The sequence below is a fragment of the Tachyglossus aculeatus genome, chromosome 4 (genome assembly GCF_015852505.1).
Source record: "Tachyglossus aculeatus isolate mTacAcu1 chromosome 4, mTacAcu1.pri, whole genome shotgun sequence".
Lineage (NCBI taxonomy): Eukaryota > Metazoa > Chordata > Mammalia > Monotremata > Tachyglossidae > Tachyglossus > Tachyglossus aculeatus.
Window position 1 is genome coordinate 79702996 of NC_052069.1, and position 25287 is coordinate 79728282.

Below are 25287 nucleotides of genomic sequence, written 5' to 3' on the forward strand. Positions count from 1 at the left end.
TATTTAATCACATCCTATAAACACCTGCTTATTCTGCAGTTATTTAAAACAAAAAAAATCTTGCCTTAGAAGGATAATCTTGTTCCAGTCTGGAATCTGATCCTGCTACCTGTCTGTATTTGTTCATTTTCATTTGGCGAGTTCTCTCTTCTGTATCCAAAGCACCTGTTGGGTTAAAAACAAAAAATACACACATACAAACATACAGTGAATATCCAGTCTTCATTCTGAGCCCGGTTCAGATAATTTTAGTAAGAGGATTATAGATCTGACATGTCAATTATTTTCATAACCATTAACAAATTCACAGTCTTATTCAAAATCTGGTTGTCATCTAAAACTGAAATCCCATCTTCAGAAACAATAATTTATATGTTCAAGGTATGGGAAAATATCTTCTTGAATAGTTTAACCTGTTATGAATTTAAATTAAAATGAATTTTTAATGTGAGGAATAATTGAAACTTACATTAGATAGAAGACCACAAGCCCATGAAAAAAAAAAAAAACAGAGGCCTTAGCCGGCATGTTCATTTATCCCTAAAGGATTGACATTCTACAACAATCTAATAATATGAATAGTTGGTTTTACTTGACAAGTAATATATTAAGTAATTGTTATGTAATCAGGTTTCATTTGTTATCATTTGGTGCGGTAGAAACAATGCTTTTAAACATGTTTTCTGAATAATTGATTGGGTCAGTGAACTGCCCCGAGGATCAAAAGGATGTAACCACAAGGGAAATGTTAGACACTCCCTCCAGGAGACCAAGAACATAGCAGTAGGTCAACAGAAAGGAGAAGGGATTCCTGCCACAAAACACCTGTAGCACACAGGGCTGTCAAGCCACACAGGAATGTTGAAGTCAATTTTGGTAATCAAACCTTCAGAGAGAGACTGAATGAGAATAGTAGGAGTTTTGAAAAATGAGAAAGTAATAGCCCTATATTGAAACATAGAGCAATGCCCAAGCTAATAGGGATATCACATAACACCCCAGCTAGAGCTATGGAACGTAGGCATACATTTCCTAGCTGAAACAATAAATTGATGGCGTATGTTATACTTTTTCCTCAAGTAGCATTACTGTGCATTCATGAACAAGTATCTTAGTTGTCATATTTTCAAGTGAATTTTTTTGTGCAGTAAAATTTCATTAGTCTAAATGCATGTAAAAAAACAGATCACCTTAATTTCACAGTATGGATTTGTCAACTGAGACATATTCTCAACACAGTAAAGATTCAAGCAAGGAGTTACAATAAAACTTTAAGACACTTGCTCATGTAAATCACAGACATTTAAAGGGAAATATACCCCTGAACTGAAATGGAAGCTTTGAAGTAACAGTTATGGTGGCTAACCAAATGAATGAATTTCTTCAAAAAGAGCTGTTGCATTTTAAGCTAATTTAAAATGATTCAAAATAAAAAATCTAAAATTATTCCAATATAAGAAAAATGCAATCTGATAAACAAGTTGACAAATGGATTTGAAAAAATTATTCTGCCCAAGGGAAGCTCACTGCAAACAATAGAAATACTGTTGGAAGCAAGTCAGAAACAAAAAATAATGAAGGAAATTGAATATTAAAAAAGATAGAGAAAGTGTGTCATACAGGGATTAAAGAGTTATTAAGTAAAATATTTCAAGCATACATAAATCACTTTAATGTTAGCTTTAATGCTACATCTAAATCGATTTAAATCAACTTCTGGAGATAGATCAAATTTTTACTTGATAATTCTTTATGTAGTAAAAGCACTTGAAAGTGAGTAGGATTCTTTTTAAAATAGTAGCCTTGAAATGGAAAGATGGAAAGAGTCAAAATCCCCCAGGAGTACTCTATTAGATGAAGTGAAAACTTGCAGAGTAGTTGTATAATAGTAGTTGCACAAGTTTCCAGAGATTCAGAGAGGGAGTTTCTTCTTCAGGTTTATTCAACAAAGCAGTAGTAAAACCTGAATTTGAGTCCATGTCACAAACACCAGATTTCAGCTACACCCCCCGGATAATGATTTTAATTATGATATTTATTAAGAACTTACTATGTGTCAAGCATTGTGTTAAGCTCTGGTATAAGTACACGTTAATCAGGTCTCTGTCCCACATGGGACTCACAGTCAAATCTAAGCTTACAGATCCCACTACCTACCCACCTAGCAAAATTTATTGGCAGATCTCAAGTGAACCTATTGTAGCCAATAAAGCAAGACATTTGCATTGTAAAACTCTTGGGTAGGAGCAACTGGTGTCATCTGGGGAAGGATATTCTCTGAAGGACCTAAGGGTCTTCCTACATTTTACACACACACACACACACACACACACACACACACACAAATGTACAGGTGCGCGCGCACACACACACACACACACACACACACACACAAACACACACACACAAACACTCCTCCCCCCCCAGGACACACATATATATTCTCCCTCACATGCACACATACAAATACACACTCCATCTCACACACTCTCTTTCACTTACACACACATTGTCTTACACTTAGGGCAGGAAATGTGTCTCAATTTTTAAATTGTACTCTCCCAAGTGCTTAGTACAGTGCTCTGCACACAGTGAGCACTCAATAAATAAAATCGACTGACTTACACACACCCACACACACCTTTCACCTCTCCCTCCAACTTGCATGTGTATACAAGAGGATGACATTTCTGAGAAAAGTCAAAAGAGTGCCACCAGCCAGGTAAAATCTCTCAAGCTAAATATGTTAGCCTTAACAAATTGGTTGCTTACTGCTTGGTTTGGCTATGACCTTCAATTACAAAACCGATAAAAAACGACACATATTCAGTAATAAATATGTACTCCATCAAATTTGGATAGATAAGCCTTTTAATAGGATGAAAATACCAACAGTCACTGAAGTGCCTCTTCAGAACCATTTACAATTTTTAATGAAAATGTATAAAAATATCATATATCTCAAATATGTATTTGAACAAGGGATCATTTTGAAGTTCTGGATCTCTATTTATATTGCTAAATCCACCTTTACAAACATTCTATCCAATATTATTCTTATTGTAGGCATAACAACTTAAATGAGGCCGAAAAAGTTTATAGTTTTTGAGACTACTGATGAATCTCATTAATTTTAGCATTTCTAGGTTGTACATTTTCCTCTATTGTTAGTACATTAACTTTGTTAATAATTTATTTAAAACTCTATATATTTCAATTTACTATGACCTAAGTTTTTAAGTCATAAACCTGGAGAAATCAACAATAGAAACAAATAAATTTTCAGTATTTCAGGTATCTATTTTCCAACATTTTCATAAAATGTAAACAGCTAATCCTTCCTCTCTCAATTTCATTCAAAGCTATGTTTTACTCATAAGGTTTTCATTTTTGTTTATCTGCAATCTATTTTAAAGTCTGTCTCTCCCTGTAGACTGTAAGCTCCTTGTGGGCAGGGATCACATTTAATAAGTCTGTTGTATCGCACTTTTCCAAGCACTTATAACAGTAAGTACTCAATAAATACCACTGACTGATCTATTTGAAAGATTTTCTAAACCCCTTGTCAAATTTTGCTGCTGTGCTGTCACGTAAATTTATCCCATTAACCTTTAAGGCAAAGAAAAATCTTAATGCTACAAAGGATGAAATATTCAAAATATTCCATCTAATTTTAAAGACAGGAAGTCATCAAACTTAGTTAACTGAATTATTTGCTCAGATTCATCTGGGCCAGTAATAAAGGTGTTCTAAACTTAGGCTCCCAAATCTAATATGTTAAAACATGAAAAGCAGAAAGTGTATAGCTCTCATCTATTCATCTACAGATACGGAGGCAGTGTGGCTCAGTGGAAAGAACCCAAACTTGGGAGTCAGAGTTCATGGGTTCAAATCCTGGCTCTGACGATTGTCAGCAGTGTGACCTTGGGCAAGTCATTTAACTTCTCTGTAACTCAGTTACCTCATCTGTAAAATGGGGTGGGGGGGACTGTGAGCCACCTGTGGGACAACCTGATCACCTTGTACCTATTCCAGTGCTTAGAACAGTGCTTTGTACATAGTGAGCGCTTAACAAATACCATCATCATTATTATTATTATTATCTACAGTAATTGAATATAAAAGAAACAAAAAGCCCAATGCTCTAATGGTTCTGAAAAAAATGAATTCGTTATAGAGTCTGGACTTCATATTATCACCTAGATTTCTTTCTTACATAAAGGGGACTTCGTTGAATTTTTCAAAATAACACCATGAGCATTTTTGTTTGGTTATATTTATCTGTTTATATCAATTAATTAAACTATGAAATACCAAAGACTCATTCCTAAATTATATTTCTACATCTGTAAGTGAACCAATCTAGATATTGTGGTGTTGTCAACTCCTCCTGCAGTCAAATAATGGTAACACACCTCAATATATGATTGGCATTAGTAAATTATAAGTTTCTCTTTATATCTTTGAGAAATGAGTTATAGTAAAAATTTAGAACATTCTTTTTGGGCTTTTTTTTGCAGATAAAATCAGAAGCAATATCACCTGTATGACACAAATGTTTACAACACAATCTAGGGCAGAAAAACCAACAGATGTTTAATAAACTGCCCTACCTGAATCCCCATTGTCTGGTTCTGCATTCTTTTCTTCTAAGTAAATGAAAGCAATGAATAAAATGGGAAAGAGAAAGGAGAGAGAGAGAGAGAGAGAGAGAGAGAGAGAGTGCAAGAAAAAATAACAAAGATAACAGAATTTTTTTTATTTAAAAGGGAAAAGAAAAAAGGGCAAATGAATGCAACCTGTAAATGTCAACCCTGTGATTTAAAGTATCAGCCAGAAGCACAATGGAGGCATAGGCAAAATATCTGAAAACTGTTGTGTATCCCAAAAATTGATTCTAAAAGTTGGAAGATCTTTGTTTAATTTTACACTTCCAGACCAATTTTCAGTATGTGAGTAGATATTGAAGTAGCTTGTTTAATTGCTTATATAAAAATGAGATAAATACATAATATTTAATGAAAAAGAAAGAAAAGTCTAACTGGCATGTGGTCCTGTTTTATGATTTGCAATATATCGTGAACAATCAATGGCCTTAGACTTTTTCAATATGATTTCTGAACAACTTTCAAAAGTAAATAGGCATATGTTTTCCAACTATCCAAGGTCAATAGTAAAGTAATAATAATAGTAATATAAGCCTGTATGGTAGCATACAAAAGCAATTGACTTGATACAGGGTAGGATTATTTTGTAAGCAAAGTAAGTGCGCTGTGCCTAGGTAAGTAGGCACTATACTCCTTACTGTACTGGCAAATGTTTTGCTATGTTTTGACGGAAGTGTTCTTTAAAGAGTAAGAACTCTATTAAATATTCTCTCAATGCAATTAAAACTAAGGTCAAGTAGAAGAACGAAAATTATAAAATGCTTGATGACTTGCATTAATCCTAAATGGACATCCCAAAAAGGGATGTGATTAATGTTCACATGCTATGCTAAATTATCAATTCTCAAACCTCTAGGTAAACCCATACATTTAAGAGTTGTTTTTAAAAAGATGATACTAAAGGCATTGTGACAGAGAAATCAAATATATGTTCTGAAATAAAAGTGCTTTCAAAACCACATTCTGTGAAGGGCAGTGTCATATTCAAAGATGAAAGGCTGAAAAAATCAGCTCGTGTTGTCTCTTTCATGATAGTATTCTTGCTTCCTCTCTCCCCTACAATGAAATACACCTAAACAGGGCAAATTTAATATTTATTTAATCATAATTACCCATATGCCAATTAACAAAATTAAGAGTGGTCTTTTTCTGGTGGCATGATCGTTTTCATTATCCAAGAAAGACAAGCAGCAATGGGAATAATTTATCAAGTTTAGTCAGCTGAACTTTTCACATTTTAAAAGCTAAAGAAAAGAGTCATTCTCATCTATATAGTATGATCAAACATAACGCAATGTTTCTTGTAAAATAAAATAATTTAAAATATGGGAAATGAATAGTATATGAGTCTACTGACTTGCATATGACACAAATTCAAATATCAAAGAATTATGAAACAAAGTCAACTTGTTTTGTATGACTTCCAAATATAAGTATTCTTGAGTCAGTGGGCTTCAACAGTTTCCTTTATAATCATATTTTGACAAAATATTATTCTTCATTTCCTGTCTATTTATGATTTGATATGACCATGAAAAAATGCAATGAAGTGAATCACTAAAAAAGTCAATGATTTTGTTATTATAAAAGAAAATAATCACCAAGAATGTAATATATTTTGACTTTCACCTGAGAAAAAAGGTTTTAAAAATGTCTTTCCTTCAAAAATAAGTAATTCACAACTTTTCACTGTAGTGTGCATGATAAATTGTTTTCAGGGCAAATAAAAAATGATATACTAACAGATAGGTATATTAATAATAACAATAATTATGATACTAACGGTATTTGTTAAGTACTTACTATGTGTCAAGCACCATTCTAAAGACTAGGGTAGATGCAAGATAATCAGTTTGGACACGGTCCCTGTCCCACATGGGACTCAGTCTAAATAGGAGGGACAACATATATTGAATACCCATGTTACAGATAAAGAAACTGAGGCACAGAGAGGCTGAGAGACTTGCCCAAAGTCAAACAACAGGCAAGCACCTCTTAATTATAGCTCATCTTTTTGAGGGTCTGTGTCTGGGCTTTCTTTACTAACAGTCATTTTTTAAAATCTTGTAATGTGCCTGTCTTTGCACTACTCGATCTTTACAGAAAGTATAAGTAATTAACTTCTGCTAAGGTCTCTTGTTTAAATGGAGCTGAATGGAGATATTGCTAGTCATACTACACATTAGTATATTAAATTATCTCCTTAAAGATACCACTTTATATTAAATATCATTTTTTTAACTGAAATTGTACCATTCATCTTGTTTGCTAAAACTTTTATGATAGCAACAGTTCATAGAACTATTAATAACAGCTCCAGTAACAAATTGAAAAATTGATGAGCGCACAACTGAAATTAACTCATAAGTGACCATTAGATATGTAGTACACTATTTCAGAATGACATGGGAAGATATTGGAAACTTATTTTCTGTTAAGCAGCAACTAAAGGCTCAATCTTAATTTGGAGTTGAGCAAAAGACAACAGCTCCTGAATATATTGATATTTCTCTCTATATATAGTGAATAGCAGTTGCAAGCCCAGTGGGTTGCATGTGGCTGGTTGGCAGTAGGGAATCGGGAGAGGGGGACAGCTAACCAAGCCCATCCCTTTTCTATCTACGCTCATTGTTGAGCTCCTCATTTATTTATTTTTTTAATGGTATTTGTTAAGCATTGACTATGTGTCAAACAGGGATCTAAGCGTTGTGGTAGGTACAAATTAATCAGGTTGGACAAAGTCCGTGTCCCTCATGGGACTCACAGTCTAAGAGGGAGAACAAGTAGAATCCCCATTTTACAGTTGAAGAAACAGGCACAGAGAAGTTAAGTGACTTGACCAAGGTCACACAGCAGACAAGTGACAGAGTCAGGACTAATACCCAGGTCCCCTGACTCTCAGGCCCAGTGTTTTCCACTAGTCCATGCTGCTTCTCAAGCCCCTCATTTCTGCTACGGGCTGCAGCTGCTCCGGGTTGTCACAATGGGAGCTACTTTCTAAGAGTTCCAAGGTGACTCTAGGCCTGGAGTCACTGCAATGTTTTTTTAAAACATCCCAACACAACCCTTGAATAGCAGCCTAGAGTTGAAGCAGCAATGAACCACTGGTCCAAAGCCAGAGCAAGACGACAGTCTGGAAACAAAAGCCTAGAAGAACATCAGTGTCGATCTCTCTGTTTCTATCTCAGGCTACTGTCTGTCTGAAGGGGAACATCATTCAAGTATGTATGATGTGTAAATATGGCTGAATGAATGAGAGACTGGGTATGCATGTGTGTGTACCTCTTGTCTCTCTTTCATTTTCTATCTCATTTTGCATTTTTCACAACTCTCAGCTTCAGTGTCTCTGCCTCTCTATTTCCTCGGACCTCTTTCGAAATTCCCAATTCTCTAGCTTGGCAGCCTTTGACATTCCTCAAAACTCTCCAGTGGCTACCAATCAATCATATTTATTGAGCGCTTACTGTGTGCAGAGCAATCAACCTACGCATCAGGCAGAAACTCTTCACCCTCGGCTTCAAGGCTCTCCATCACCTCGCCCCCTCCTACCTCACCTCCCTTCTCTCCTTCTACAGCCCAGCCCGCACCCTCCGCTCCTCTGCAGCTAATCTCCTCACCGTGCCTCGTTCTCGCCTGTCCCGCCGTCGACCCCCGGCCCACATCATCCCCCTGGCCTGGAATGCCCTCCCTCCCCACATCCGCCAAGCTAGCTCTTTTCCTCCCTTCAAGGTCCTACTGAGAGCTCACCTCCTCCAGGAGGCCTTCCAAGACTGAGCCCCCTCCTTCCTCTCCCCCCCCTTTTCATCCCCCCCACTTTACCTCCTACCCTTCCCCACAGCACCTGTATATACGTATATATATTTGTACATATTTATTACTCTATTTTACTTGTACATATCTATTCTATTCATTTTATTTTGTTAATACGTTTGGTTTTGTTCTCTGTCTCCCCCTTCTAGACTGTGAGCCCACTGTTAGGCAGGGACCATCTCTATATGTTGCCAACTTGTACTTCCCAAGCGCTTAGTACAGTGCTCTGCACACAGTAAGCACTCAATAAATACGACTGATTGATTGATTGTAGAATACTCTCTTCTCCTAGAAACACTATGAAACCTTGACTTCACTAACACTGTTCTCTCTTGATTCTACTCCTATCTCTAAGGCTTCTCTTTCTGACTCTTTTTCATCAGCTCCTCCTCTGCTTTCACCCCTTAAACTGTGGGAGTCCCTCAACACTCAGTTCTGGGCTTCCTGTTCTCCACTTGGAGAACTCACTCTCTCCCACTGCTTCAACTACCATCTCTATATAGGCAACTTCCATATCTAGCCTCTCCAGCCCAAACCTCTATTCTCTGCAGTCTTCTATTTCCTCCTGCCTTCAAGATATCTCTACTTGGAGCCCCACTGATATTCATGTTAACCTGTCCTTCCTTAAAACGTCCAAAACAGATCTCATCTTTCTCCTCATACCCTCTCATACCCTGAACTTTATCATCAGTATAGACCCCATCACCACGTTCCCTGTTTCACAAGCCTAAACCTCATCATTATCCTCACCTCATCTTTTCATTCAACCTGCATATTCAGTCTTCCACAAATCCTACATCCTTCATTCTACCTTCACAATATCTCTAGAACCTGCAGCTTTCTTCTTCATAATAACAGTAATAATAATAATAATAATAATAATAATAATAATAGTGGTATTTGTTAAGCACTTACTATGTGCAAAGCACTGTTCTAAACGCTGGGGGGGGGGATACAAGGTGATCAGGTTATCCCACTTGGGGCTCATAGTCAATCCCCATTTTGCAGATGAGGTAACTGAGGCACAGAGAAGTTAAGTGGCTTGCCCAAGGTCACACAGCTGACAAGTGGCAGAGCCGGGATGCGAACCTATGACCTCTGACTCCCAAGCCTGCACTCCTTCCACTGAGCCATGCTGCTTCCCCTAACTTCATCCAGACTAAAAGCCACTTGTCATATCCTGCCTTAGCTACTCCAACAGCCACCTCCCCACATACCTCCCTGCCTCCAGCCTCTCCCCACCTCCAGCCCATACTTCACTCTGGTCCTCAGATAGTCTTTAAAAAAAATAGTTTGGTACACATCACCCCACTCCTAAACAACTTCCATCCACTTTCAAATCAAGCAGAAACTCCTTACAATCTGCTTTAAATCACTCAATCAGGTCAACCACTCCTACCTTACCACACTGATTTCCTACTACAAGCCAGCCCATACAATTCACTCCTCTAACACTAACCTACTAACTGTCCTTGATCTCATCTATCTCACTGCTGACTCCTTGCCCCTGTTCTCCTTCTGGCCTGGAACTCCCTTCCTCTTCACATATAACAGAATACCACTCGCCCAACCACCAAAGCCCTATTAAAATCACACCTCCTCCAAGAGGTCTTCCCTATGCCCTCATTTCCCATACTCCCTCTCTCTTCTGCATTGCCTATGCACTGGCATCTGTACCCTTTAAGCACTTGATATACAACCCATCCTCCGCCCCAAAGAATTTATGAACATATCCCTAATTTATTTCAATCTCTGTCTTCCATTCTAAATTGCAAGTTCCTTGTACTCAGGAAAAGTGTCTACCAACTCTATTGTACTGCACTCTCCCAAGAGCTTTATACAGTGCTCTGTGCACAATAAATGCTCAATAAATACCACTTATTGACTGATTAATTGAACTCCAAGATTCCTCCCGTGATTAACCTTTAATCTCCCCACCCTCTTCTTCCTCCCTTCTTAGTTACCTCTACACTTGAGTCTGTACCCCCGCTTAAGCACTTTTATTTCCCCCCACACATACTTACCTTCTTGGCACTTATGCACAGATCCTTATACTCTGCTCCTTCCCCTCTATGTAATTTATTTTAATGTCTTCCTCCCGCACTACACTGTAAGCTCCTTGAGGTCCATTAATGTGTCTACTAACACTACTGTATTTGCTCTCCCAAGGGCTTAGTACAATCCTCTGCACACAGTGAACACTCAATTAAAACTATTGATTGAACAATCTACTTGCAAGAAATATCAGTATATTACCCATTACATTTCTTTTGTTCTATTTAACAAGGATTTCTTTATATTATATAATAATTTTATAAATGGTTTACTAGTGACTTGCAGCTTTTTTTTAACGTTCAGCCCACATAAGTGTATATTTTCATTCATTCATTCATTCGTATTTATTGAGCGCTTACTGTGTGCAGAGTACTGTACTAAGCACTTGGGAAGTACAAGTTGGCAACATATAGAGACTGTCCCTACCCAATAAAAGTAAAGTACCATAAAGTATCCATTTAAAAAGAGCTCCTTGAGGTCTCTACCTTTACAGGGTCAGCTCAGTTGTCTAAGAAACAGATTTCCTCGTGCTGCAGAACCTACAGGACTCTCCTAGGACTCTCACTTCTCTTCCTGAAGTCACACAAGGACTATTACAATTCTAAGACCATAAGTACTACATCTCCTTGGTCTCAAACAATATGGTTTTTTTTTTTTTTTTTTACCCTAGATGGTCCTGTTTTCGGTGCAGGATAAAAGTGCAGGGAAGAAAATGTCTTCTCAGAATGGAGCAAAAAAAAGGTGAAGAACCTCCAAAATTACCCTCAAGATTCTCTCAAGAAATCCTTCCTTCCTTTCTGAATAACAATAATAATAACAATTATTATTATTACGTATGGAAAATGTGAGAACAGAGCTCTCCTTTCAAATGGTTCCTACTTGTGGCCTTTTGCGCTGACACGTCAGTTAGAAGAATGAAAATAGCTACAGACCATTACAACATCACATCTGCCAACCCAGTGAACAATTCAGGGAAGTAGAGGACAGTCAAATATTCGAGTCACTTATACTGTACACCAACACTGCGAACTTGCTGTGGTGACGAGAGATAAGCTTGAAAAAGTCATATTAGAGGGTTGTAATTAAAAATGTAATATTCTATTGTCTTTTCAAGAGTTCAATCACTACTCACTTACTGAAAAATCCCTGCAAATCAGAGGTTTACTCACTGCTCAATATTATAGTGTGTGGAAAAAATCTCACCCTTTGAAGGTTCATCTGAATATATATTTTAGGATCCTGCTCACATGACTTCTAATAGTGCCTACATAATAATGTGTGCTGCAACTCAATTTGCTAATGGGTTATAAAATATCCCTGTTGAATTTTCATGAACTCACACCTGTCCATCAAAACTCTGAATCTATGACTAAATATGAGTTCTTGTTTGTCTATAATTAATCATTATTATTGAGTGCTTACTCTATCTAGATCACTTGGCACTTGGGAGAGTACAATATAACAGAGTTGGTAGGCATAACCCCTGTCCACAAGAAACTTAGAGTCTACAGGGCTTTAATCAATCAGTGGTATTTGAACATATAACTGCCAGTATCTATCACATCAGAAAGTCACTGGGTTGTAGAGAAGACTAGTGTTACCACATTTCAGTCAGACTAAATCCTGGAAAATTATAACTAACAGGATGGCAGCAACAGTTTTCACGATTATTGTATTGAGATAATATGTTGAGGAGCAAAGCAGAACTTAGCAGAAGTGAAAGTGAAGTTGGCAAATAGAATAGCAGAATATTGATATTTTAGGCAAAAGGACATTAATAATAATAATAATAATAATAATAATGGTATTTGTTAAGCACTTACTATGTGCAAAACACTATTCTAAGTGCTGGTGGCCATGCTGTTAATATTCTGGGCAAACATAGGTCTCCTGCTTCATTTAATTCCCTCATTTCCCACCTCTATGAATTTTTAAATCCCACCTTTATGTCTGGGAAAAACTGGCCCCTTACACTGGCTTCTCTATTTTATATGTCATTCAGAACATTTTTCAATCAGTCAATCAAACAATAGTAGTTCAACAGGATTCTTCCAGGGTACATTTCTGACTCCTCGATGTCCTGGCTATGAAGCAGAATTAGTTTTGGGTCTACTCCCATTCCATAGCTCCCCAAGGCTATCATCCATCATCCAGTGAGTAGGTACAGGGGGCTGGAGGTTGAGGATGCCACTTTATCTCAGCTTCATGTCTCTTTCACTGAAAATTGTCACTGCAACTGAGAAAAGACCCAGCCTGGCCTTCCATCGAGGTGTTTTTAATCTATAGCCTCTGGGTCCAGGAAGAAGAGAAGCAGCATGGCTCAGTGGAAAGAGCATGGGCTTGGAAGCCAGAGGTCATGGGTTCTAATCCCGGCTCCGCCACATGACAGCTATGTGACTTTGGGCAAGTCACTTAACTTCTCTGGGTCTCAGTCACCTCATCTGTAAAATGGGGATTAAAACTGTGAGCCCCCCACGGGACAACCTGATCACCTTGTATCCCCCCCACCCAGTGCTTAGAACAGTGCTTCACATATAGTAAGTGCTTAAATGCCAATTATTATTATTATTATTATTATTATTAAGAAATTAAGGACAAGAGCTAATTTCTAAAACTGTGAGACGATTTTCTGGTCCAGCTACTGAGGAACAGTTTAGGAGTGCCTTCTTGAACACATTTTAGACAACAGCCAAGAGAGCATCACATTAGCATTGTAGCAGCTTTTGCTTTTATCATTTTAGATTTTAGTATTTCACTCTACAATACTTTGATGGTGATTAGAGAAATGGGATATGGGCAGAAGGGGAGTTTCTGGGACAGTCCCCTTCCTCTAAGCAGCCCAATTCAATCCCACAGCACAGCACTCATATAACTATTCTTGCATGCTATTATTTTCCCTATCTATAATGTCTGCCTCACCCTCGCTCTTGTACGCTCTTGGGGGCAGGATATGTGCCTACCAACTCTATTGCACTTAGTATAGTGCTCTGCACACAGTAGGTACTCAATAATAATAATAATAATAATAATAATAATGATGGCATTTGTTAAGCACTTACTATGTCAGAGCACTGTTCTAAGCACTGGAGAGGATATAAGGTGATCAGGTTGTCCCAAGTGGGGCTCACAGTCTTAATCCCCATTTTACAGATGAGGGAACTGAGGCCCAGAGAAGTTAAATGACTTGCCCAAAGTCACACAGCTGACAAGTAGCGGAGCCAAGACTAGAACTCATGACCTCTGACTCCCAAGCCCAGGATCTTTCCACTGAGCCACGCTGCTTCTCAATAAATACCACTGATTGCTTGATTGCAGAACAAGGTCCCACACAGGGTGCTGTGTGGTCTAATACATTTTCAGAATTGGTTTTGGATTGTCCTTTTTTCATTCATTCCTTCAATCATATTTATTGAGCGCTTACTGTGTGCAGAGCACTGTACTAAACACTTGGGAAGTACAAGTCGGCAATTTACCCAATTTAAATTTCAGAACACTATTAAAACATTGGTATTGAAGAAAAATGTATATTCACTTGAAAAATTTCCCCTTTACTGCTAAAATATTCATCTCAAAATAAAAATAAACATTCTGCTTATAACGATTCTTTTGAAAGATGGAATGTCAGATTTAGAAGTTGATAAAAGCACTACATACCATTTATATGAAATTGTAAAACCTTGTGCCAAAGTACCGTGAATGAGAAGCAAAAGCAAATCCCTTCTCTAATTAAGATATTCAAAAATGAATAGGGAAGTTGGCGAGTCCCTGAGTCAACTCCTTGGGAAACCTAAGATTATTTTGGGGAATATTTTTTGAGGGAATACACCAACATAATATTAGCAAGAAATAGTAATTTACTCAGAGAATGTTTATATAGAGCAGGATTTATTTAGAGAGGAACTGGAATCCCAAAGGGTAAAGCTGAGATGAATCCACAAACCAGAAACTGACCTCTTATTCCTATGGCTAATCTTCTTACATGACCAATTAAATCTTAAAGATGGACCTCATGTCCTAAGAACGATTCGGCTTAGAACAGAATAAGATCTGAGAACTCAGTCACTCACAGCAGGGCCAGAGGGAAAAGATCTCAATGCTCCAGTAGAGATACCCCAAAATAATTCTCTGAGCTTGCCTTTGTCCAGCACAACCTCTTTAGTGTGGCTGAGAAATAGGGTGCTCTTTTGGGAGAAGGGACTGTGAGCTTCTTGTAGACAGGGGACATTTCTGTTTTGTATTGTACTCTCTCAAGTGCTTAGTACAGTGCTTTGCACAAAGTTAGTGCTCAATAAATACAACTGAATGAAAGAACATGTTAATCAACTTGGTTGTATCAGACTCTCCTAAGCATTTAGTATAGTGTTCAGTATACACTTAAGCACTTCGAACACTACTGATTGATTTACCAACTGGGAAATGTGGTTTTCATCTTCCTTCAGCCATCTTCAACAAGATATCTGATTGGGTGCTTGTGATTACAACAGTTTCACCTAAAGACGGAATGGTAGCCTTGCTATATGGCACAATCTAACGTATTTAGCATGTTCTAGGTGCTGTTAAAAATATGAAAATCAACAGCAAGTAACAATATAATAGAGAAGCAGCATGGCTCAGTGGAAAGAGCACGGGCTTGGGAGTCAGAGGTCATGGGTTCAAATCCTGGCTCCGCTGCTTGTCAGCTGTGTGACTTTGGGCAAGTCACAACTTCCCTGTGCCTCAATTACCTCATCTGTGAAATAGGGATTAAGATCTTCCCCAGTGCCTAGAACAGTGTGTTGCACATAGTAAGTGCCTAACAGAAACCAAAAGTATTATTATTATTATATAATCTAAATTCCTGTTGTATTACTAAACTTAACCTCGAAAAAATACTGTAAATGAATGCATGAAATATTCCTACTCTCCACTCCAACTAATAAAAATAATTCATTCATTCTTTCAATCATATTTATTGAGTGCTTACTGTGTGCAGAGCACTGTAATAAGCGCTTGGGAAGTACAAGTCGGAAACATATCTTATGTCGGAAACATAAGAGATGGTCCCTACCCAAAAACAGGCTCACAGTCTAGAAGGGGGAGACAGACAACAAAACAGAACATGTAGACAGGTGTCAAAATTGTCAGAATAAATAGAATTATAGCTATAAGAATGTCATTAACAAAATAAATAGAATAGTAAATATGTACAAGTAAAATAAATACAGTAATAAATCTGAACAAATATATCTAATACTGTGGGGAGGGGAAGGAGGTAGGGCGGGGGGGATGGGGAGGAGGAAAGGAAAAAGGGGGCTCAGTCTGGGAAGGCCTCCTGGAGGAGATGAGCTCTCGGTAGGGCTTTGAAGGGAGGAAGAGAGCTAGTTTGGCGGATGTGTGGAGGGAGGGCATTCCAGGCAAGGGGAAGGACATGGGCCAACCTGACGGCAGAACAGGCAAGAACGAGGCACAGTGAGGAGATGAGTGGCAAAGGAGCGGAGGGTGCAGGCTGGGCTGTAGAAGGAGAGAAGGGGAGTGAGGTAGGAGGGGGCGAGGTGATGGACAGCCTTGAAGCCGAGAGTAAGGAGTTTTTGCTTGATCTGTATGTTGACAGGCAACCACTGGAGATTTTTGAGGAGGGTAGTGACATGCCCAGAGTGTTTCTGTACAAAGATAATCTGGACAGCAGAGTGAAGTATATACTGAAGCGGGGAGAGACAGGAGGAATGATTATAATAGTTTTAAAAACGGTAGTCTAGTTCTTTAGACTTGCATAATACAGTGCTCTGCATAGTCAGCCCTCAAAAAATACCAATGTGTTGATTCTCTAAAGATTCAAAGTGCTTCAACTACTGACGCTCACAATAACTTCCCTCTATGCTAGGAGGGTAAGTCATTGTTTACTCCATCTATACTGGCATTTTGGGAAATACTTGGGTAGTAGCTTATGCTTAACACTATTAAAAACAACTTAAAACAGCTTATGCTCAAGACTGTAAGCTCCTGAATGTGCAGGGAACGTGTCTGCTAATTCTGTTGTATTGTACTCTCCCAGGCGCTTAGTACAGTGCTCTGCACATAGTAAGCACTCAATAAACACAACTGCTTGATTGAAAAGTCTATGTAGAAGTTGTCCCAGTTCCCCAGAAACTCCCTGTCCTCCACAACAAGTGAGTGTTTTTCTTCCCCTTTAATTTTCTGTAACCTTGAAGGTTGCTGTGGAAGTTCTTCCCCTGGTGATTTAATTAAGATTTCTAAAGATAGGTGAAAAATTTTTTATTGTATTTATTGGTTTATGGGATTGTATGAAGTCAGGAACTCACTGTCTATCACCTTTATAAGTTTGATCCTATGCCCTAAAAATTTGTACAGATCTCCTAGCCACCCATGGTTTTGAGTACCAATTTCCTATGTACCACTGGGGCAAGCATGACATTCAGTTTTTCCTTTGTCATGGATTTACACTGCCGGACATTTCAAGCAACTGGTGTATAGGACCACAATGTGCTTCTCTGCCCCTGTATCCACAATTTATTAGTTCATGATAGCAGCAAATTTTATCAGCTTCCATTAAGTTCCCTAACAAATGGCTGATTCAGTAACAGAAAAGTACAATGTGATTCTTAGAGAGCAGCTGGCTTGAAGCAGTCTACTGGCTTTCTGGAAGTTTTTCACAAACTGAATTACCAGGCATGATGCCACATACACCACGCACTTCCTATCCCATTTTTCTATGTGCATTTGTCTTAGCAAAGTCCATTTTTTCACTTGCGGCTATTTTCAATGACCTAAATCCCATCATTTTTTATGGTATTTGTTAAGTTTACTATGTGAGAATGGTATTTGTTACGTGCTTACTATTTGCAAAGCACTGTTCTAAGCACTGGGGGGATACAAGGTGGTCAGGTTGTCTCACGTGGGGCTAACAATCTTAATCCCCATTTTACAGATGAGGGTAACTGAAGTCCAGAGAAGTTAAGTGACTTGCCCAAAGTCACATAGCTGATCAGTGGTGGGGCCAGGATTAGAACCCATGACCTCTGACTCCCAAGCTCGTGCTCTTTCCACTAAGCCATGCTGCTTCTCTATGTGCCAGGCATAGTTCTAAGTGCTGGAGTAGATACAAGATAATCAGGTTGGACGCAGTCCCTGTTCATTCACTAATTCAATCGAATTTATTTAGTGTGTACTGTGTGCAGAGCACTGTACTAAGCACTTGGGAGAGCACAATATAACAATAAGCCGACACATTCCCTGCCCACTAGGAGCTTGCAGTCTACAGGCAAGTTTAGATAGGGCTCACAATCTTAATCCCCATTTTACAGATGAGGTAACTGAGGCACAGAGAAGTGAAGTGACTTGCCCAAGGTCACCCAGCAGACAAGTGGCAGAGCTGGGATTAGAACCCAGGACCTTCTGACTCCCAAGCCCATGCTCTATCCAATAGGCCACACTGCTTCTCATTGGCAAGGGAAATCTGGGTCCCACTGAACAAGCATTAGAAAGAACTTGATTTAAGTTTTAAATTGAACAAAATAGATGATTGATCTGACAGCAGCCTGACAATAGGGGCACGATGGTATGACCTTAAATTATAAAATTATAGCCCCACTTGTTCCTATTAATTCCTTGAGTGCCATGCATAAGTCATGCACAAAAAGCAACAATTCACAATATAGAACTTTTCTTCAAACAAATTGGCTTCAATTCCTTTATTCCCCAAAGGAACAACTGAATAGGACTGAAAGGTTTACTTCACAAGGGGCTAAAAAAAAAAAAGGTGAAAAAGAGAAGCAGCTTAGCCTAGTTGAAAGAGTATTGTCCCGGGAGTCAGAGGACTGGGTTCTAATCCCAAGTCTATCATTTGCTGATTGTGTGGCCTTGGAAAAGTCACTTAACTTCTCTGTACATCTGTTTCCTCATCTGTAAAATGGAGATTGAATATCTATTCTAGTCTGTTATACTGTACCCTCCACACAGGAAGCGCTCTGCACACATTCATGCTCAATAAATAAGATTGATTGAGTCCCATGTGGAACAGGGACTGCATCTAACCTGATAAATTTATATTTATCTACCTCAGTGCTTGGCACTTGGTAAGTAGTAATAACAGTATTCATTAACACTTACTACTTAACTGTGTGCAGAACACTGTGCTAAGCTCTGGGAAAAAACTATACAGTTGGGAATTTGACATAGTTCCTGTCCCTTAGTGGGGGCTCACGATCTAAAAAAGCACATAGGCCACACAGCAGGCAAGCACTCTAGAGCCCCTGCTCTTTCCACACTAGGCCAAACTGCTTCATTCTTCCTCTTCTTCCTCAGCTTCATTATACCTTCTGCCTATGATGTTTTAAAAGACCTAATCTAACTAACTTCTTAAATGGCTTTATGACCCTGTTAAAAATCTGGCATCTCAGCAGTTCTTCCTCTCTAAGAGGTTCCTTAGGCTCTGAAAATCTCTGCATTTGAATACAGGACTGGAAGGTGTGGGTGGAGTTTCCAAGAATCCAAGGAAGGGTAATGTGAAAAGAGGCCCAGTGCTCATAAAGGCTCTTTTTTAGAACGAGTTCCCCAGGCTGGGAAGCCAATTGTGAAAGAGTTGCTCAGTTTCTCCTTCTGCCTCCTCAGTTTAAATTTTGGGACTTTTTTTTTTGTTAATGTCCCAAGGAGTTTAAAGTCCTAATAGCTGGAAAGCTGTTTTATTTGTAAATTAAAATCTTTGTTTCAGCATTTCACAAGATTTCAATTTAAAATTCAATTTAGACTAAGCCAAAATGAAAAGAGGCAAAGTCTAAATTAGCCCAACAATTTAATTTAATCTTTCTAGTGCACTTTTCAGGACAATCATTTTTTCACTCAATTGAAGAACTAAATGGCACCCCCAAGACTTTCCACTCTCTGGCTCCTTTCACACTAACCTTCTTTCAGAAGCACTATCTACTCCCTCGCTTCTCAGCTACTGCCCTGTTGATCTCCCTTTCCTAGTTCTCTGTAATAGGTAGCAACACTTCTACCATTTTTCCCCCTATAAAACCGCTCAGTCCATGCTTCTCCATTCCTCATGAACCTTCAATGGTTGCCCATCCACCTCTGCATCAAACAGAAACTCCTTACCATAGGCTCTAGAGCACTCAATCACCTTGCCTCCTCCTACCTAACCTTGCTGAGTTCCTACTACAATTTAGCTTGCATACTTTGCTCCTCTAATGCCATAGGTCTACTCAGTGTGCCTATCTTGCTGGTGACCTCTTGCCCATGTCCTGCCTGTGGCCTGGAACATGCTCTCTCTCTCTCTTCATATACAACAGATGTTCATTCTCCCGACCTTCAAAGTCTTATAAAAAGTACATTTCTCCAAGAGGCCTTTCCTGATTAAGCCCTCATTTCCTCTTCATCCTCTCCCTTTTGCATCACCCTTGAACTTGTATTTGAACCCTTTATTCACACATCCTTCAGCCCACAGCATTTATGTACATAAATGTAATTTAGTTATTTATATCAAAGTCTATATCCCCTTCTGGACTGTAAGCTCCTTGAAGGCAAGGGAACCGTATACCAACTCGGTAATATTGTACTCTACCAAGTGTTTAATATATGCACTGCATACAAAGTAAGTGCTCAATAAATATGACTGACTGATTGATTGCTGGGTAGATGCATAAGGAGAAGCTTTAAGTACTCTGTGGATTTTCAGCTCCTTGTGGGCAAGGTTCATTCATTCATTCATTCATATTTATTGAGCGCTTACTGTGTGCACAGCACTGTACTAAGCACTTGGGAAGTACAAATCAGCAACACATAGAGACAATCCCTACCCAACAATGGGCTCACAGTCTAGAAGGGGGGGACAGACAACAAAACAAGTAGACAGATGTCAGTACCACAATAAACAGAATTATAGCTATACATATATATAAAATAGAGTAATAAATATGTACAAATAAAATAGAGTAATAAATATGTACAAATATATACAAGTGCTGTGGGGAGGGGAAGGGGGTAGGACACAGGGAGGAAAGGAGGGTGATGGGGAGGGGAGGAAGAGGAGAAGAGGAAAAAAGGGGGGGCTTAGTCTGGGAAGGCCTCCTGAAGGAGGTGAGCCCTCAGTAGGGCTCTGAAGGGAGGAAGAGAGCTAGTTTGTCAGATGTGTGGAGGGAGGGCATTTCAGGCCAGAGGCAGGACGTGGCCAGGGGTTGATGGCGGGACAGGTGAGAATGAGGCACAGTGAGGAGGTTATCAGCAGAGGAGCGGAGGGTGCGGGCTGCATGCAAAATTAGATTGGCATCTGCCAAGTGTTGTACTATCCCAAGTGCTTAGTATAGTGATCTCTCTTCACACAGTAAGTGCTAAACAAATATCTTTGATTGATTGATTGATTAGTAATACTTGACTATGCATTTCGAGTGGAACTTCTAAACTAAAGCCAGATTGCTTTGACATTTGTAGCACTAAAAAACCACAGGAACCTTTTAGAGAGCAACCGCGCTTCTAACCCCAAGTAGAGCGGTCTGTAACCTATGGCTTGGGAGCTGGATCTGGCTCTTGGAACCAAAATATGACCCTAAAAATAAGGCAGGGAGGGTGAAGAACTTTAACTGCTGTCAGGCCTAATCAACGGTATTTAGTGAGTGCTTACTATGTGCAGAACACCCAAGTGCTTATAACTAATGAAACACAAGGACAGGCATCGAACACTGCTGCAACCCACCTAAAAGCTGTGTTGGGGGCAAACTCCTTCAGTTCTGCCCAGGGAGAGAGTTCCTGTCCCTTGATGGAAGGGACTTCCCACCTACGCTGTTGGAAGCTCTTCATGGGCAGGAGGAGAGGAGGATGTAGAGGCCTGCAAGTAAGAGCAGGAGCTGCTGGTAGGAGTAAGATAAGATCTTAGGCAGCCACCTCACAGGCCCTGTGTCTGAGCAGCACAGCCAAATCTGATCTCTGGCTGGAACGATGGGGGCGGGCATGGGAAAGGGGAAGGAGGAGAGGGTGAACAGTCTGTTTACAGTTCCCTTTCTCTTTCACCCCCATTCCTTTATCATTATTTCCCCTCCTCTCTCTCTCTTCCTTTTTGAACACACTTCCACCAGTCAAAAAATAGCCATATTTCTGATTACCAAGAATTTAAATCACCTCCCTCTCATTCTATTAGACTGTAAGCTCCTTGTGGGCAGGGAATGGGACTGCCAACTCTGCCATACTATACTGTCCCAAATACTTAGTACAGTGCTCTGCATACAGTAAGTGCTCAATAAATACCACTGAGTGATTGATTGGCATTGCACTCTCTCAAGCACTTAATACAGTGCTCAGTAAGCTCTCAAGAAACACCATTGATTGATCTCTCCAACTTCACTTTTCCCTTTGCCATCTCTTTACAAAAAACAGATAGAATTAGGGTGGAAAGTTCTGGAAAGGGGGAAATAAAGATCTGTTTCCTAGTCTCTCTTTCTATCTCCATTCATCTGCTTGATTTTGCCTAAGAAAATGTTATTTAATACAATAATAATAATGATCATTATACTAATTGTGTTGTTTGTCAAGGATGTTCTATGTTCCAAGCACTGTACTAAGTTCTGGGGTAGATAGAAGATAATCAGGTCCCACATGGGACTCGAGGTCTAAGTAGGATGGAGAACAGATACTGAATCCCAATTTTGCAGATGCATGGAGAAGATAAGTGACTTGCTCAAGGTCACTCAGCAGGTCATTATGGGCAAGGAACCTATCAACTCTTTTATAGTGTACTCTCCCAAACATTTATTACAGTGCTCTGCACAAAATAAGTGCTCCACATATATATGATTGATTGACTGATTGAGGGATGTGCAGGAGCCAGGATCAGCACCCAGGTCCTCTGGTTTCCAGGCCTCTGCTATTTCCATTAGGTCACACTGCTTCCACATTGAAAACTACTCAAAAAATAGTTTGATATGCAACAGAAGACCATGTACATTAAAGAGAGTTGTATGATTTGCTCAAAATGATGATGATTTGATGAAACTGAAATTAATGGAATTTATCACTTCCAGACCAATCATAGATCAGTACTGTGTCTTTCAAAATGCTTACCCCATGAAAGTCAGGGCTCAATGCTTAAAATATAAATGTAGCATAATTTTAGGCAAAGTGGAAAGCAAAGGTAATAATACATTTTTGAGGATAATAGAATATTCACTAAAAAGGGCTGAAAATACATGGATTGAAAATACCATAAAGAATTCTGAAGAGGGAAGGTCTTGTTCACTACTTAGTCCCAGACAATGAATATGTGGGATGTAGAATTTCCTGGCAGCCTCCGTGTAAGGGAACTACAACTTTCTTTAACCCCTCTCATAAAAGGTAACTCCATACTTTTAGGAGGTACTCATATATTCATTCATTCATTCAATCGTACTTATTGAGCACTTACTGTGTGCAGAGCACTGTACTAAGTGCTTGGGAAGTACAAGTTGGCAACATATAGACACGGTCCCTACCCAACAGCGGGCTCACATATCTGAAAATAGAAGTCAGAGACCTTGAGTCTTTGGCTGCTAATGTTCAATAAGAGACCCCTCTTCTCTTGTGAAGTACCATATTGTTTCTGATGTCATAACTGTGAACTGTTTCTAAAACAAGAATCTAAACGAGACTGTTTTTCTTGCTTATTTCTACATCAACCACATAATTTTTGTTGCAAACCGGGTCGCTGGGATACCATCTATCTCTAACTTGCAGCCCTTCTTGACTACTTGACTACTGTGGGAGGGTGGTATAGGACTAAAGCCCTCCAGTATTCTGAGAACCCCTCCCAAACAAATAATTTCCAGGGTGTTCAGGAACCTGAACTGAGCCTGTACTGATCATACCCTCCCCCTGCTCATGGCAGGACATGCATTTAAAATGACTAAGAGCAGCTGGATGTCAGTGCAAAATAGGCTGTGACTTTTAACCAGAAGAGTCCTAATCAAGGGCCATTTGTTCTACTTTTCCCAAATTGTTCAGACTAGCCACTAACAATCCACAATCATACTGGCTAAATTGGAATGTACAGTTGACCTATTTATGCCCTAAGTTTTCTCTGGCCCTGAAAGCAAAATAATCATTGCAATCAAAGAAATAAACCCAAAGATATTAATGACCTCTCATGCCTGCACTTTTTTTTTCCAAGATATGCAGTTGGTGTATCTTTACATCTACAGAGGCAAAATTGTATTCTTATAAAATAAGACTTCTGCGTATTTCCACTTGGCATTAGAAAGTAATTGATACTTTCAAAACTAACAACAAAAAACTATGCATTGATCGTGAACACAATGAATATGTAATAGTAACCTTAAATTGTTCTGATAATCAAAACTAACTATATTTACCTTGGACTTGTTGTTAGTTGATATATTTTACATGTTACCCTGAACTTATTTGTTTCAGCATTTTACTTTTCCTGTCTATTTTCTATAGGTTCACTACCAGATGAAGCTCTGTGTGATTTAGAATTTAAATATATTGAGAGGAAAATAGAAACATATGAGGTGGCTCATGATAAAATCTCGAGTAAAATGAAAAAAAAAACAGAGAAAGCAGTAGAAGAGACAGACCTGAGTTTCTTCTTCTTGGTGACTCCACTTCTTCTGTGATCACATCAAGTAATGGACAGACATAGACAAAGGAGATGGGCGTGAGCGGATGTATTCAGAAGTTAAAACTGACACAGAGGGAAAGGGCCAATTATTGTTTTGAGAGAGAAGCTTGTAGCACACTATTATGGGAAAGAAATAACACAGCACACACCAAAAAAGGAAACAAACAAAAAAACCTAATGAAGGGTTTGTTAAACTACTGTAGGTGAAAAGAACCAGAAAGACAGAGTTAGTGTAGGAATTGAAGAAATAGCACAATTTTACAATTAATTCTGAGTAGCAAGTCCAGACATTTGGGGAAGAAGGAAAGATTTAGTTCAGTGCAAAGTGAATGATAACCACTTCACTATCACTCTCAACCTTGAATTTGTTTTGCAAAATGGATCCTCTATTTACAAATGAAAAGAAATGCATTAGAAAATGTAGGTATTATTTCACCCAATCAATACAGTGGATCTGTCCCAGTAGTACTTATCAATTCAAATTTTTCATACAAAAGACAATTTATATATACATGCCATTTACATCATAGACAGTTCAGCAAGTAGCTTTCAAATTGCCATATTTAACCCTGCAAAGTCATATTTCATGATTTCAAGAACATAAATTCACATTGAAAAAAATAATCTCTCAGAGAATGTGCATTAAAATGTTAAATTATAAACCCAAAATTCTGTCACTGTAGGCTTCTTGGAGAACTTTTTTAAAAAAAGTTTCTTTGAAGCAGAGGAGACTTTGGAAGCAAATTAAAATAGTCTAAAACCACACATAACCCTGCCAGTCTTAGCTTCTCTCTTCCAAAAGATAAGAAAATTGGCACTGAAAATTCTGGCACAGGTGAAGTGTCAAAACAACCAGACAATTCCTTCCATTTTCATTTCCCAATCATCCCAAGCATTTCAAAAAAAACCCCAACAGTTATTAGATTCAATTTGAGGCAACATATCTGGACTGTGATTTGATCTCCGTGAGTACAAGAGCAAAACATGGTTGTAACAGGCAATAAAGTATAACTCAGCTTACAGATGGCAGAGTATTCCTTGTGCTAAAGGCTCCCCTTTTCTTGAAATGGATTCTCTCAGCATTTCAAAATGCTACAAAATATAGGCTTAAGATACACACATCCTTTTTGCATTTACAAGGATTGGTTTATGATG

At 38.8% G+C, this 25287-nt stretch overlaps 1 protein-coding gene across 45 annotated transcripts in view; it reads right to left on the minus strand.

Moving 5' to 3' along the window:
• The window catches only part of RIMS2 (regulating synaptic membrane exocytosis 2), a 748658-nt gene that overhangs the window by 193784 nt on the left and 529587 nt on the right, over positions 1 to 25287 (minus strand). For 24 of the 45 annotated variants that reach the window (XM_038744888.1, XM_038744877.1, XM_038744871.1 and 21 more), the window contains one exon: positions 65 to 165. The exons of 18 other annotated variants lie outside the window; for them this stretch is intronic. In XM_038744888.1, the coding sequence (XP_038600816.1) occupies positions 65 to 165 (101 nt within the window). Of the gene's footprint in view, positions 1 to 64; positions 166 to 4613; positions 4647 to 24088; positions 24122 to 25287 lie in introns of all 45 variants that reach the window. 3 more of the 45 variants (XM_038744872.1, XM_038744911.1, XM_038744902.1) reach the window with 2 other exon arrangements.